Raw genomic sequence first — 14,455 nt, 5'->3', positions numbered from 1 at the left:
AGATAAACGAATAGATAGAATAACAGTTGCATCATCAATGTTAAATACTGAATTGATTAAGTCCTCATTCCACCTTCGCTCTCCAGGAACCATAAAATCCGAGACCACATTAAGGTTATAGACCCTCGGTGAATATATCTTGCGAAGCGGCTGTACTGGTAGCCAAAAATCGTTCCATATAGAAATGGAACATCCCACACCAATCTTCCAATAAAGACCAAGCTCCAGAAGACCTCTCGCACACCAAATGCTACGCTAAATATATGAGGGGTTTGAACCAAGCCGCTAGTTCATAAAATCCGTAGATGAGAAGTACTTGGCGCGCAGTAGTCGAGCAACCAAAGAGATTGGATGTTTGGTAATACGCCAACCTTGTTTTGCCAATAAAGCAATATTAAATTTTCCCAAGTCACGAAAGCCCATACCACCTTCACTCTTTAGGGAACAAAGGGATTGCCATGTGCACCAATGGATCCCTCTCTTATCAGCTGATTTTTGCCACCAGAATTTTGCAAAAACAGATTCCAACTCTTTGCAAAATGTTTGTGGAAATAGGAAACAAGACATAGCAAAAACTGGTATAGCTTGTAAAACTGATTTTAGTAAGACCTCTTTACCACCCATGGAGAGTGACTGTGTACCCCAATTGTTTGTGTTCTTCAAACATCTATTTTTGAGGCTACAAAAGGCCTTCTTTTTGTTGCGACCATTAATGGGAGGAAGGCCAAGATATTTTTCTGGATTATTTTGGCGTTGAACTGCAAGGATACGACACACATCACTACAATTGCCATCAATAACATTAGAGATGAAAAGCAAACTTCGTTTGTCAAAATTCACGCATTGCCAGAGCACTTAGAATAAGTAGCAAGGATTGATTTTAGCTTGGTTGCTCCTTCGCAAGTGGCTTCTCCAAAGATAACACTATCGTTGGCAAAGAGTAAATGGGTGATAAGGGGGCACTTCTAGTTACACGAACCCCTTGAAGTGTGCCACGGTCGGAAGCCATTCGGATAAGTGAAGATAATCCTTCGCTGTAATTCAATAATAAATAGGGGCTAATGGGATCCCCTTGGTGAAGCCCCCGAGATGGAAAAAAAACTTTCTCCTACCCTGCCATTAACGATCACTGAGTACGAAACAGAAGATATACACCTTGAGATACTTTTGATCCAAAGATCCGCAAAACCCATCTGCCTCATAATTCGTTCCAAGAAAGCTCACTCCACACGATCGTAGGCTTTGCTCATATCAAGCTTGAGGGCAAAGAAACCTTTACGACCTTTGGGATCAAGACTATGTGCGTTGAATTTATAGCATGCATGGGTTGCTCATCTCGTAATAAAGCAATGCAATAATCAGCTATCTCATTCCCAATTATATGCCAAAAACGCAGGTAAAAAACTGCTCCAATGCCGTCTACACCCGAGGCCTTTAAAGGTCCTATGGATCGAACTGCAACATGCACATCTTCACGGGTAAAAGCGCGAAGAAGCTCTGCCTTCATGTTTGGAGAAATACAATTAGAAATACCCATTAAAACTTCCGATGGATCAGTAGCTCCACTTGTAGAAAAGAGATCTTGAAAGTAGGCAGTAGCTATTTTTAATATGTCCTCATCAAAATCCAGAGTTATTATTATCATCAGTAAGTTTATTAATAATGTTCTTCCTTAAACGGTGTGATGCGTGTCGATGGAAAAAACTAGTATTTCTATTACCGAATCGTAACCAGTTTGCCCGGGCTCTTTGTTCCGGGTATAACTCTTCTCGGTCAGCCTCTAAATTCATAGCAAGCTTTACATTAATAATTTCTTCAAGGACATCATCATTCGGACGTGCTTCATTTAATTCTCGAAGTCGTTTCTTCAAATCACTAGTCGTGATTTTCCTCTCACGTTTGATACGACGAAACCATACATCCGGGCCATGAATCATAAGTCTCAATCGATCAGGAATAGAACCCAAGGAAGATTGCCATAGTTTTAAAACCTCCGCTTCACAAGAATTTTCCAAGGGCCAACAAGCTTCAAAGCGAAAATAAGCCAACCGCTCATTAGAAGGAATTTGACCATCAGTGTTTAAGAGTAAAGGGCAGTGATCAGAGAAAGCATGGGATAAGTGACAAAGATTAAAATGTGGAAAGAGGGTCCACCACGTCGGATTAGCCACCCTCTGTCAAGACGTTCTCTGATGTTTGTATTCGCAAAGCGCAATTTTTCCCAAGTAAACCACTGGCCATTATACCCAGTATCTTCCAAGGAGCAATTTGAGAGAGCCATACGGAATCTAACCATTTGACGTTCACTCCGGAGCAAGCCTCATTGCTTCTCATAAGAGAACATAAGTTCATTGAAGCCTCCAATCACAAGCCAGGGAGTGTCCGGTGTGTCATTTAGTTGTCGGAGTAAACCCCAAGAAGCTTCACGGTTTTGTTCTTCAGGGGCTCCATAAAAACCTATAAATCGCCAAGTAAAGCCATCTAAATCATCATTAAATAACACGTCAATATGTCGAGCGGAAAAGGAGCGAAGGGAAGCGTTGCAACTAAATTTCCATCCTAACGAAAGGCCCCCACTTCTACCATTAGCACTTACATCAATGCCATTAGGAAAACCGCTATACCAACGAAAATTAGCCATTTTATTACTCTGTAATTTTGTCTCAAATAAGAAAAATACAGTTGGATTGGCGTCTCGCAACACATTCCTGAGACGCCGTGTCGTCCGAGACTTACCCAGGCCCCGGACGTTCCAACTTAAGAGCTTCGTAGGGCTTGGCTGGCCCGCTGAGCGTGGGCTGCCGTTACATGATTAGGAGCACTAGTCGAATCTGCATTAGAAACTTCCAGTAATGTTTGCTGAGTTCTCGGGCGTTGGAAACTTCCAAGATATTATCCGGATTATCTTCATCCATATGGGTCATTGTCACATCATACTCAGATAGATTACTCCTTAATTTGTGCCAAAATAAAAGGATCAAGATCACCATGATTTAATTCCTTCTGACTTCTAGAGGAATCTGCCAGCTGTGTTCGTCCATTATAAGTAGAATTTTCCTGGCCACTTTCCATAACAACAGTAGGAGCAATGATAGGATTCTGATTCCTTAATTCTCGAGATTGACTAGGAAAATCCCTAGAATTTTGCAGAGATAGACTACTTTCCTCACGCAACCAACGACTTTGTGGGATTGTCGCCGATCGTCGTGTAGGTGCCCGGAGACTAAGATCCCAGCCAAAAGTAATGGCAGTTTCCAGCCAAAAGTAATGGCAGTTTTAGGCATAGACATCCTCATTGGGCATAAAGCTTCACCATGCCCGATTTTTCCACATACAAAGCAGAATAATGGAATTTTCTCATATTCAAACCTCACATACAAAGGATTGCCACCACGAATGACTAGCTTCTTGTGTCTTTTTAATGGTTTACGAATATCCAATGAGGTTCTCAAGCGCATAATGCCTTTATAACACAGTGAGACAGCAGAGTAATCATACTCGATGAAGGATCCAAGAAAGTTACCCATTTGACGAGCCATCCCTTCCGACATGCATCGGGGGGGACATCATGAACTAGTATCCAAAAAGGAACCATAAATAGCGGAACATCCAGAGGAACCTCTCCAGGCTTAAGTCGATATGTGGATTAAAATTCCATGGTCCTCCAACGAGATGATGGGGGTGCGGCATTTGGGCTCGATATGAAGCAGGGCCCAATCCATACTAATTTTGTCTAATGCAGACTATAGTTGTAGGACTGAGCTAGCACGGTTATAAAATAATGTTAATCAAATCATCTTTAATTAATATTTAACAGTGAATCTTACTTGACAATAATAAAATTAGTATAATTACACATGGATACTTAAACCTTACACATTTTATCAATTTATTCTTGTTTTTAATTTAATTTAATACTCTAATGAGACGATGATAATAGGTGTCGTTAATTACAAGTATTATGATATGTATCACCATCTAAATGGAGGAAAAATAAATTATAAAAAATTTATTAAGGGAAGAATCAAATTTGGGGGAGAGTTGAGTATGCCATAACTACCGAGCCAAACCTTACATTTTTTTTATATGTACAATAACATTATGATTATAGCTTTTATTGTAGTTAATGCTGGACAAAAAGAAAAAAAATCAAAAAAGGATTTTATCTAGGTCAATTAGAGAATTTAGGAGTAATTGAACCACTAAAATAAATTTATATATATATATATATATATATATATATGTATATTAAACTCCAGTTAATACAAAAATAATTTTAAGAATTTTATATTTTTAATCAATCTTAACGAGGAGATGATGATCATACACTAACAAAACAACCCTAAGCAGTAATAACCCAAGGGAAAAGACTTGACACCAAAGAAGTTTGTTGCATGGATGAAGGGAAGTGTAATGTTGTATTTCCTACCAATACAAAGAACAGGAAAAAAAGTATTAAAAAGCGTAAAGGAATCAATGAAAAGCTAAAACAGATAAAAGCCACTACTAAGAATATAAATAAAATTAAGCACAAATGAGAAGTTTTAGTGCTAGTAGCCAATCGTTCGCATTATTTATTTTTTTATATGTATATTACTTTTGTTTATGTTTTTAATAATTTTATTCGTGATCTTTCAATAGTTTAATTTATTGTTCATTTGTCGATACAATTAGATTTGTTCGCATACGTCTTTTGTTCTAGTTTCTTATATGAGTTTTAATTTTTTTTCCTTGTATAATCCTCAAACGATCTCGAGTAATTAGTTTAATGTACCAATGGTTATAGGAAAACACTTTAATTATATATTTAGTTTTGTACTTCTTTATAATTTCAAATATTTTATCTTTTTAATAAAATTAGCCGCTCTATTTACAAAAAAAACCGTCCAAAAATATAATATCAAATGATATTAAATTGGAGTTTCAGCTTACCAAGATCGAAAATTAATCAAGTTATAAATTTAACTTAAGAGCTCAAAACCAAGGAAAAAATTTCATCAGGTTTATGATCTTATATTTAAACTTTCATACTTGCATCCGTAACGGAATACAGATACCTAGGGATGGGCATGAGTCGGGTTGGGTCAAATTATTGGTCCACCCGACACAACCCGAGAACAAGGAGTCCTCCACCCAAAACCCGACTCTACCAAAGCAAGTTTTCACCCGACTCGAACTCGATCCAATATATAACTTAAAAACACGACCTGACCCGACACGAAATAATAAAAAAAATTATTAAAAAAAACAGTGACTTAATTGAAAAAATAATAATATATAGAAATGTATTATTATAATTATTTCTAAATATTTACGATAAAATTATATTTTTCGGGTCAGGTCGGATATGTTTCATCCTAAACCCTAAACCCGACCCGGATATCACACAAAAAAAACCCGACCCGACCCGAACCCAATTTTTTTTTAAAAAAAAATCCAACCCGATGAGGCCGGAACCGTCAGGTTCGGTTCTCATACCCATCCCTAAATATACCAGACTTTTCACGTTCATAAATTGGTTACTTAAATTAAGCCCGAATAATCATAATTGATTAAGCGGATGCTGCTTGCGTCTATGAAAACGCATGCGTACTTGCGTCTATGAAAACGCATGCGTATTTGTTCCGTAGACGGTGACGTGCCGTTTCAAATATGCTACTAGTTCATTGTACAGTCCATCACGTATCGTAAAACAGACCAAGAAAGAGACGTAATAAAATAAACTTGGGTGAAATACAACTGATGAACTTCAATGTAGCTGATAAAAAGTAAACCGCGTTGATCAAAAGAAAACAACCGATAAAAAGCAAACCGATTTTACTAGCATCTTTATATGTTTACCCCTACAGAAGATACCTGGCACAATTGATGAACTCCAAATGAATGCGCATAGAAATATGTATGCATCCCAAAAATACATCAGCATATGTAGAGAAACAGCCGTGTGTCCATGTCCTTTGAAAGCTACTACTATATCAAGCATTGCTCCAGTACAGGAGAGGGAAAAAATACAGGCAATGGATGTAGCATTTTACTAATGGCAAAAGGTATCCATGCAACTGGTAAAGAAAAAAATCACTCATGGCCCATAAAGACTTTAATAAAGCTGATAGTAAAATGCATATCAATGATACATACAAACAAAATTTTCAAGACATCTAGGGAAAAAGAGAGGAGAAAACCAATTGCTGTGCTTTCTATGAGGCAAATGAACTAGCCATATGCTAGAAATATCTGCAATTGCAATCAACAAAGGTAAAAGGTGAAAGAACGAAGACATACATGCAGCTCCTCGCCAAATCAGCTCACATCCCGGAGTCTTTTTATCAATGCGTCCAACGATTTTTTCTTTGAACTCTGCTTGGCACCCCTGCTCCCAAAGGTTCCGAATAGCCGATCCGAAGGATCCCTTAACTTCTCTGAGATTGTCACAACTTTCCTGTAGTCCAGGGCATTATAATTCCTCTCTCTAATTACTGGGTTCAGAAAATTCTCTGGATTACTGCTCAAAAGCAAATTGATCAACTGCCTCGACTAACAAGTGCATTTTTCAACTGATTTGCATCGCCCTCAGAGAAAATAGGAGCCAGGTTATCTGCAAATGACTCTAACAAGCGAATATCTACATCAATCCCTATAATAGCATTTACATTAAACCTCTTAACGAAATCCCCAAGTAAAGTATCAACAATTTTCTCCGATATGTGAGATAGAACATCTTGTAAAACTCTTTTAAGAACTTCAGGTGGTAATATCTGTTGTGCAGTAGAAACTAGAGTTTCCAAATATATTAGGACCTCATTCACATATTCATTACCACCTTGTGAAGGTTCATCGGTCATCCAGTTCACATTCTCAATCAATGTCATGAAACCATCAACCTTTGCCTTGAGCATCCCTGACAGCATTTCTTCTGCAGCATCGCGGGCTTTGCTAAGAGGAAACTGCCTCCTACCCCTTTCGGCCATTCTCAAAGGAATTCCTGAAAGTAGTGCAGCATGACGAAAGAAGAAATCACAAGCACGCTCCAATACAGCCATATTTGCTGCAACCTGCATTGCCTGAGAAACCCCATGGACAGATGAACCAATAAGCTTCAAAAGTGCCTCAGCCAAAACCTCACTCAAAAGCCTGTCTAAATACTTCTTAACAACATCGTAGAAATCCAAATGCCCACCATAAGACATAAAACTAACAGAATCTTCAATAAAAGATCTAACAATCCGACAACAATCAGGTACAGTAGATGAAAACGGTGCAACATAAGGAAATGCAGGAATAATATCTGATGTCTGTATCTGGAAAGAAAGAACATTCATCGAATACTCATACTCCTTCTTCATCAACATCTGCTCAAATTTATCAGCAGCAAGTGCCTCTGCAATCTGCTTCCGGCAATCAGACAACAACAATTCATGGTACTTATCCCTATGCTTGCTCAAAACATCAAGCAATGCACCCACAGCGTAGCCGCACCTTCGCAAAGTAACTCCCAACAAACTGACATAATCCTTAATCAGTAACAAGTGATTAGCAGTCTGCATCCTTGAAAACTGATCCTCTAAAACAGCGCACATTTTACTAACAGCAGTTTCCCACAAATTCTCAACTTCCATGTTCGAAATTAAACCCCCTCCTGTCCTTAAGATTCGATCTTCTACAATAAAAAACCCCGCAATTTGGGCGAAAAATGTTTGATGGGATTCGAGAAAGGGAGTCATAGAAGATACTTGAAAATCTGACGTTAGTTGAAGCTTCCTGTTCTCAAAATAATACTGCTTAAATCGATCTTCGAGTCCTAAAGTTTGATGAATATGATAAGCTCTATAAAGAGGAGTCAAATCAAAACCTAACACGCCGTTATTACCGTAATTGTGACCATCGTTTTCGTCTCCTCCAAGTCCAGCTTCATCATCATCTTCTTCTAAAGCATAAACGCAATCTCTCAAGCTGAGTCGACTCTGTTCCTCGGCTTGCCTTTGCTTAATTCTCAGATCCTCTTCACGTTGCCTAGCAGCTGAGGCTTGTCCGATTGCTAATTGCCCTAAATTGCGACTAACCACACGAATCTCCACGAGCCAATCGCCGAACTCTTTGCTGATTTTCCTCTCGATATGAGATCGAATCTCTGGAATCTTGCTCTCTATCATCCTTTTTAAAGTAGATGATGGCGTTTTATCATGGAAATCGTTTTCAATCGAGTCTAAGCATTTCAAGGCCATGTAGAAGCTTCCGTTTGAGAGGTGATGATTAGCTCTCATGCAAAGTTCCATTAGCTTAATACACAAAGAAACCGATTGTAAAGCGGAGTCCACGTTGTTGGAAACATTTTGAGCTTCGACGAAGGAATCAAGGGAAGAAAGGAGAGGACCGGCAACGGATTGGAGTCTCGAGTTGGAGTCGTAGAGAGAAGATTTGAGAGAATCCACGTCGGAGAGAAGAGATCGAAGATCGTCGACGGCGAGAATGAAATCTTGGTAGTGAGCTTTGCAAACTTCTTCGATTTCCGATTCTTTCGAACGAGAAAAGTGACGGAGGTGGTGGACCAGTGTTTCAGGCCTACCAGAAGCGAACGCTTTGCGGACGAAAGGGCCGAGGTCCTCGCCGTTACAGATGGCTGAAGAAAGGAGGAGCTGTTCCTGCTTATCGCCGGAGTCACCAGAATCGGCGGCGCCCGGCGCCACTTTGCGGCGTGACCTCGTTGACTGCATTTCTTTTAACGGTAACGGTGATGACGCCGTGATCATAGAAAGAGAAAGATATATTCGTGGGTTGGGTCGGAGTTGTGAATAGGGGGTTTTTGGACACTCAGAAAAACGGTGATGCCTCTATTTGTTTAGTTATTTTTTGACGGAATTGACACTATGGTGATTGATGCTAATAGATGGGCTTGTTTGTAATTTCCAATTCGGGAAAAGGAAGAGTAATATATGTATACCGTGTTTGACATTTCCCTTACGTTAAATTCATCGGCTTGACGGCTTCAAAGGAAGACATAATCTGGTGAAAAAGATTTTGCTTCATTCCAAGTTGGAATTTGACAAATCTTATAAGGCCAGCCAGCAAATGACAACATGGAAAGGTTCTTAAATTTTAATTTGGTATTCCTAATTATTTATAACAATTTATAAAACTTTATTTATTTATAATTATACAATAATATCGAAACACGTCATCAGCTTTAAATTGTACTTTTAAAAATGTGCTAATATGAAACGGTTGTAACATTATACAGCCAATTTTCTCTTCTTTTTCATTATTTGTATTAGCTGTTTGAGAATTAGTAATCAGTATGTGTTAATGGAAAACTGGCGGTGCCATTTAATAATTCTAGCAAAATATATGGTTTGAGAGATGAATGATGCTAATCGGTGATGCTGGAATTTGATAATAATGGCTTTTGAATTCTCCATATCAATAGTAGACAAAACAGATGTTGATAGGCATAAGAAATGCAATAATTTAATACATACTTCTCCAGCCACTTCTTCAGTCATGCCAACCAAAAGGAGGGTAAAACCTGGCCCACAACAGTTGTTGATTGTTGCCTTGTTGGTAAAATTGGAACCAAACATTTCTCACACAACTGGTTCACCTAAAACATGAATTCCACAACAAACATTTATCGAAGATACGGGGAGTTTTAGGAAGTGAGGAACTAGGGATGGAAAGAGGTTTTAAATTCGAGTACTAAAGGTATTTAAGATTTTATTATTAAATGATTGAAAATTTTTAGAACAAATATTACTTTGTAATCATTTATATATTAATCAAAAAAGTTATCTCTTAAAAAATATGATGTATAATAATGTCATACCTTATATGTATTATAAATGTTAGACACATTTCCCCCCATTTCATGCAGATTAAGATAGCAATTTGCGAACAAAGTGTAAATTACATCATTCGTTGTTGGATGAATATTATAAATCTTCAGATCATGTAGAGGATCTTTTTGTAATGGCATTTTTTTTATGTATTCTTTACGTAACCAGCAACTAGAGTACGACTTTGATTTGAGCATTTAGGATGATAGCCTGACTGGAACCAGTAAGTTTGCTCTACATCCAACTGATTTCTTTTTTCGTTTGTTAAATAATCCCTTTTATTTTGAACTCTGATGATTCAATTGTAATGGCAGACTCCATGATACTGTACTGTTTATATATAATAGGTAAAAAAAACTCGAAGGGTGTTGTGCTCAACCCATTTTTTCGTTCTCACTACTCTGAATTGTTCAAGACTTTATATTTAGGGCCATAGTGATTTGAAGTCTGCAAGAACCATTTTAAATACTTCTTATTTATACGAGACATCTTTCATCATGAACCACTTTTATCTTTGAAGATGATACCATGAAATTGCCTCTATCCTGCATATCAATACGCTGTTTCCTTTTTGATTGACATTAATTTGAGGTTTGTTGTAATGAAATGTTGTTGCATATTTCTCGTGGAATGATGAAAATCGAGTCAAATTCTATGTTGAAAATCTGCAGGTTCTCCTCCGAGGCCCGAAGAATGGTCGTGAAGCTGTGAAGCACTTTGGACCAGCTCCTGGTGTGCCACACAGCCACACCAAGCCCTATGTGCGGTCAAAGGGAAGGAAATTTGAGAGGGCTAGAGGAAGAAGGAACAGCAAAGGCTTCAGGGTTTGAGTTTGTGACTGCCTGGAAGAAAATGACTTAACAGCCTATTATCATGAAAACCGGAATCGTCTCAGTTTTTCTTCTTTTGTTCTTCCATGGTACATTATTATAGTTTGGGATCTTTTGTAATCTTGTTTGTCAAGGAAATTTTGGAGTGATTAAACTTTTTTTTCATTCTTAAATCTATAGGAGGATGGATGTATGGGTTGCAATATCATTATAAAATATGAAATGCTTTATGTTGTACCATTCTGATCTAAATCATGCGAGGATCAGCTGATGGTGTTTTTGTATGTTTATATATATATATATATATATATATATATATATATATATACATAAATATATATAACGAGCATTTCATAGAAGAGAAAAATATAAAATTTACAGAATTATAATATATTTTCCCATGTATTTATAATTTTATATAATGCGTGTAACATGTATGTCTGATATATTTTATTATTCTCCCATGTATTTATTATGTTTTGATGAGAAATTAGTATACATGTTTAAAAAGTATTGAATATAATAATAAAAATAAAAGGGAAAAAATTGTTTGAGAATTTCACTAAAATAAAGAGGTTAAAGTAGACACTAAGCCTTTTAAAAAATAAAAATAAAGGAGTAAATTGTTTGTACCAATATATATATATATATATATATATAAGATTTATGTTTGATATATTGATACAATATATAGTTTAAAACAATGTTAGTAAACTTGTTAAAGAAAATAGATATTATATTTGTTTTTAATAATTGATTAAATTATATTTTATTATGATATGAATTAGATGAGTTTAGATTAATTAGTTTATGCCATCAGAAAACCAGCATTAAGACTTTGAAATCTTTAGAAAATAATGGGATTTAAGGTTGTTCGGTGCTTATCTAAAGATTTAATTTTTTTTAATATTAATTATTTATTTTACCTATGATATTTATTTAAAAAATTTATTTATGTTTAATTTATACGGATTTTTTTTGTTAATAATATATATGTGTCTGTCATTTAAAATATTGATGTAACACGAGGGTAATTAATTTAAAAAAAGATATAAATTTCTATCACCAATACCTACAAGACTATAATTATAATGATCACAAAACCAATGCAAGATAAAGACAAAGAATCACATCATAAAACACTTGAATAGCTCAGGTATTTAGACGTTTATTACATTTGAAAAATAATGACATAAAACAACATGATTTCATCTCATTAATTATCTGTTGATATTTTTATTAATGGTCGAAGATTTAGATTTAACTGATTGCGTTCGAATTCGAAATTTTTAAGAATAATAATGAAAATTGTTCATATTAAGGTTTCATCATAAGGCACTCCTGTATCCGGCAGCCAGTCGTTACCCAACAAGAAACTCGATACTGTAAAATTAGCAGCATAGGTAGCATTAATGACATGGTAGCCAGGCCATGTGACCCTCTTGGAAGTGTTGGAACCAGGTCCATTATTGTCATACTCAGCATAGTATAATGTACTCAAGGACAAATTTCCACTCCATTCTTTCCATCCTGCAGGATCTATCAAACTGTCCACGAAACTCTGCATATACACTGTCCTCGAATACTCCTTCCAAGGTCTCCCTAGATATGTTTTGACGCTGTAATTGCTCGAGACCAAATCATCAGCAGCTTTAATGTTACAGATATGAATCAATGTGCCTGTGTTCTGGTTCGGATCGGTCCGCCCTTGTGCGGTGATCGGATCATACTGACCCTTCAATGGTTGTCGAGCATATATGTTGCAGTTCTGCAAAACAACAGCAGCATTTCCGAATATGAAATCGACGGTACCGTAGATATCACATTCCCTGTAGAATTGCCTTAAGGAATGAGTATATAAAGTGTCTTGGTAGCCTTCGAAACTGCAGCTATAGAATGCTGATAAATCAGCCCCGTTTCGAACAGCGACGGCCTGGCCCTTGATCGCGCCGGCGGTGTTCCGGAAAGTTATGTTTACCGCAACAAAATTCGGAGCCACCACAGCTGTGACATTAAACAGTAAACACAATGTATCAGATAAAGCTATTATGCAGTTTCACATGTAGTTATTGAATGACTTACCAAATGTAGCAGAGTTAAATGTTGTCCATCCATCAGCAACGCTCTGGTTTCCGGTTATGACCGTCTGATTGATTCCGTCACCGATCATCATCAAGTACTTTTTGTTATTGGGAATTGAAATGTACTCTTGATAAACACCGGCAGTGATGTAAATCAAAAAGTAACCTGAAAGACCATTGGTGTTGTTTGGTGCCGCCGATATAGCAGCGTTAATGGTAGTGAAATTTCCGCTACCATCCAGACTCACGACCACAATTTTACTGATCAGAACTTCATCGGAATCGTTGGTCTGAAGAAGCTTTCTCCGGCTTACGGTCTCGTAAATCGTAGACCGTGTCCCGCTAGACATTAGCAAACGCCTGTGTTTGAAACCAATATGCTTGCTGCTACTCGGCTGCCGTGCGGTCAGTGTTTTGTTCTTAGGAACCCACCCCATTGTAAAAAAAGCCAGAGAAACACTGTGGAGTTTCGTGTCGTTTAACAGAGTACCCATTAGGCCGTTCCTTATGCTCCGAGCCGAATCAGTCGATTCTAAACTGTCCAAACAGGTCTGCTGGTTCGTTATAATAGCACTAAGGAAAGTTTGAACGTCATCAGCTTCCTTAGAGGACAGAGTCTCACTAGTGGCATTGACGGTTCTAGAGGAACTCAAGAGGAAATCCTCATTCAGGCCAGCCAGAAAGCGGCAGTCCTCCAAAGCACGAACGGCGGATATTGATAAAGATGACCGATACTTGTTCCGGTACTGTTCGACTAAATCGAGGAACTTCCGGGACTGTGAGAGAGATTTATGGATGGAGAATCGACCATAGTCGTAGACATTGGCGGTTCGATCAGGGAGGATCGATCTGCAATAGGAAGGGTGTGGGGTGGAAGTGCAAATGGTTGCTGGTGAGACATGATCAGATGGGGAAGCTTCTGCAAGAGAAGAAGAGACAATGAAAGGAATAAGAAGAATGAACAAAGATATTATTGTTGGAAGATAGCATGGAATGGAAGCCATAGCTAACAGAATCAGTTGTTTAATAAAAAGAGAGGTGAGCTGAATTTGGAAAGATGGTGTATTTAAAGAGGAGAACGTAGGTTTATTCTACTTCTGGCATGAGACAATCATGTTAGGGTATTGTAGAGGATAAAAGATTATTTCATTTGTAAATTAAAGTCAACTGCAAATACTTCATTAAAAATGCCTTGTTTTTTCTTCAGCTTTATCCTACTTTCTAATCCAGTAGGGAAACAAATATATCTGAAAAAACTTGATAAAAATGCGTTGTTTTATTAAACTTGTAAGGATATATATATATATATAATATGGATTAATTAATAAATAAATCAAATTTTATATGTAAAAACAATAAAACAGTAATAAAAGGCCTACGGAAAGCACCAGAAAACATGCAATATCCTCGTTATCACAAAATTCAACTACAGTAATAAATACCTAAACAACTAGACACCACTGCCATCTGAAATCACACCATGAACTATGATCAATGTCACCTTTATATATATATGGTTTCATAAACTTTTAATTTTTTAAAAATAAATTATACATAATTGTAATTTAAAAAATATATACATTCAAAACATATACTCTGATTATTTGTACTTTTCTAGATTTTTTTACATTTTAATGATTTTATTTGAAGTTTTAATTATTATTTTTTGAGTTTTTTAATAAAAATAGAAGGGTAAAATATTTTTTCCTTAAAGTGT

The 14,455-nt window shown here is 36.9% G+C and overlaps 2 protein-coding genes across 2 annotated transcripts; both read right to left on the bottom strand.

Moving 5' to 3' along the window:
- Positions 1–6,012: 6,012 nt before the first annotated feature.
- Positions 6,013–8,834, bottom strand: LOC120141311 (exocyst complex component SEC15B-like). The gene is given in 2 exon segments (XM_039156230.1): positions 6,013–6,533; positions 6,536–8,834. Coding segments are annotated over 2 exon segments (2,445 nt in total). The 5' UTR covers positions 8,748–8,834; the 3' UTR covers positions 6,013–6,300.
- A 3,135-nt stretch (positions 8,835–11,969) lies between these two features.
- Positions 11,970–13,742, bottom strand: LOC120141182 (probable pectinesterase/pectinesterase inhibitor 20). The gene is made up of 2 exons (XM_039156119.1): positions 12,740–13,742; positions 11,970–12,661 (listed from the first exon to the last, which is right to left on the bottom strand). Exons 1-2 carry the CDS (start codon positions 13,740–13,742, stop codon positions 11,970–11,972), a joined length of 1,695 nt encoding a protein of 564 aa, XP_039012050.1.
- Between the last annotated feature and the right edge of the window lie 713 nt (positions 13,743–14,455).

The sequence above is a fragment of the Hibiscus syriacus genome, unplaced genomic scaffold (genome assembly GCF_006381635.1).
Source record: "Hibiscus syriacus cultivar Baekdansim isolate YM2019G1 unplaced genomic scaffold, ASM638163v2 tig00110794_pilon, whole genome shotgun sequence".
Taxonomy (NCBI): Eukaryota; Viridiplantae; Streptophyta; class Magnoliopsida; order Malvales; family Malvaceae; genus Hibiscus; species Hibiscus syriacus.
The sequence above is the reverse complement of the archived record's forward strand: the minus strand, read 5'-3'. Positions and strand labels throughout refer to the sequence as shown.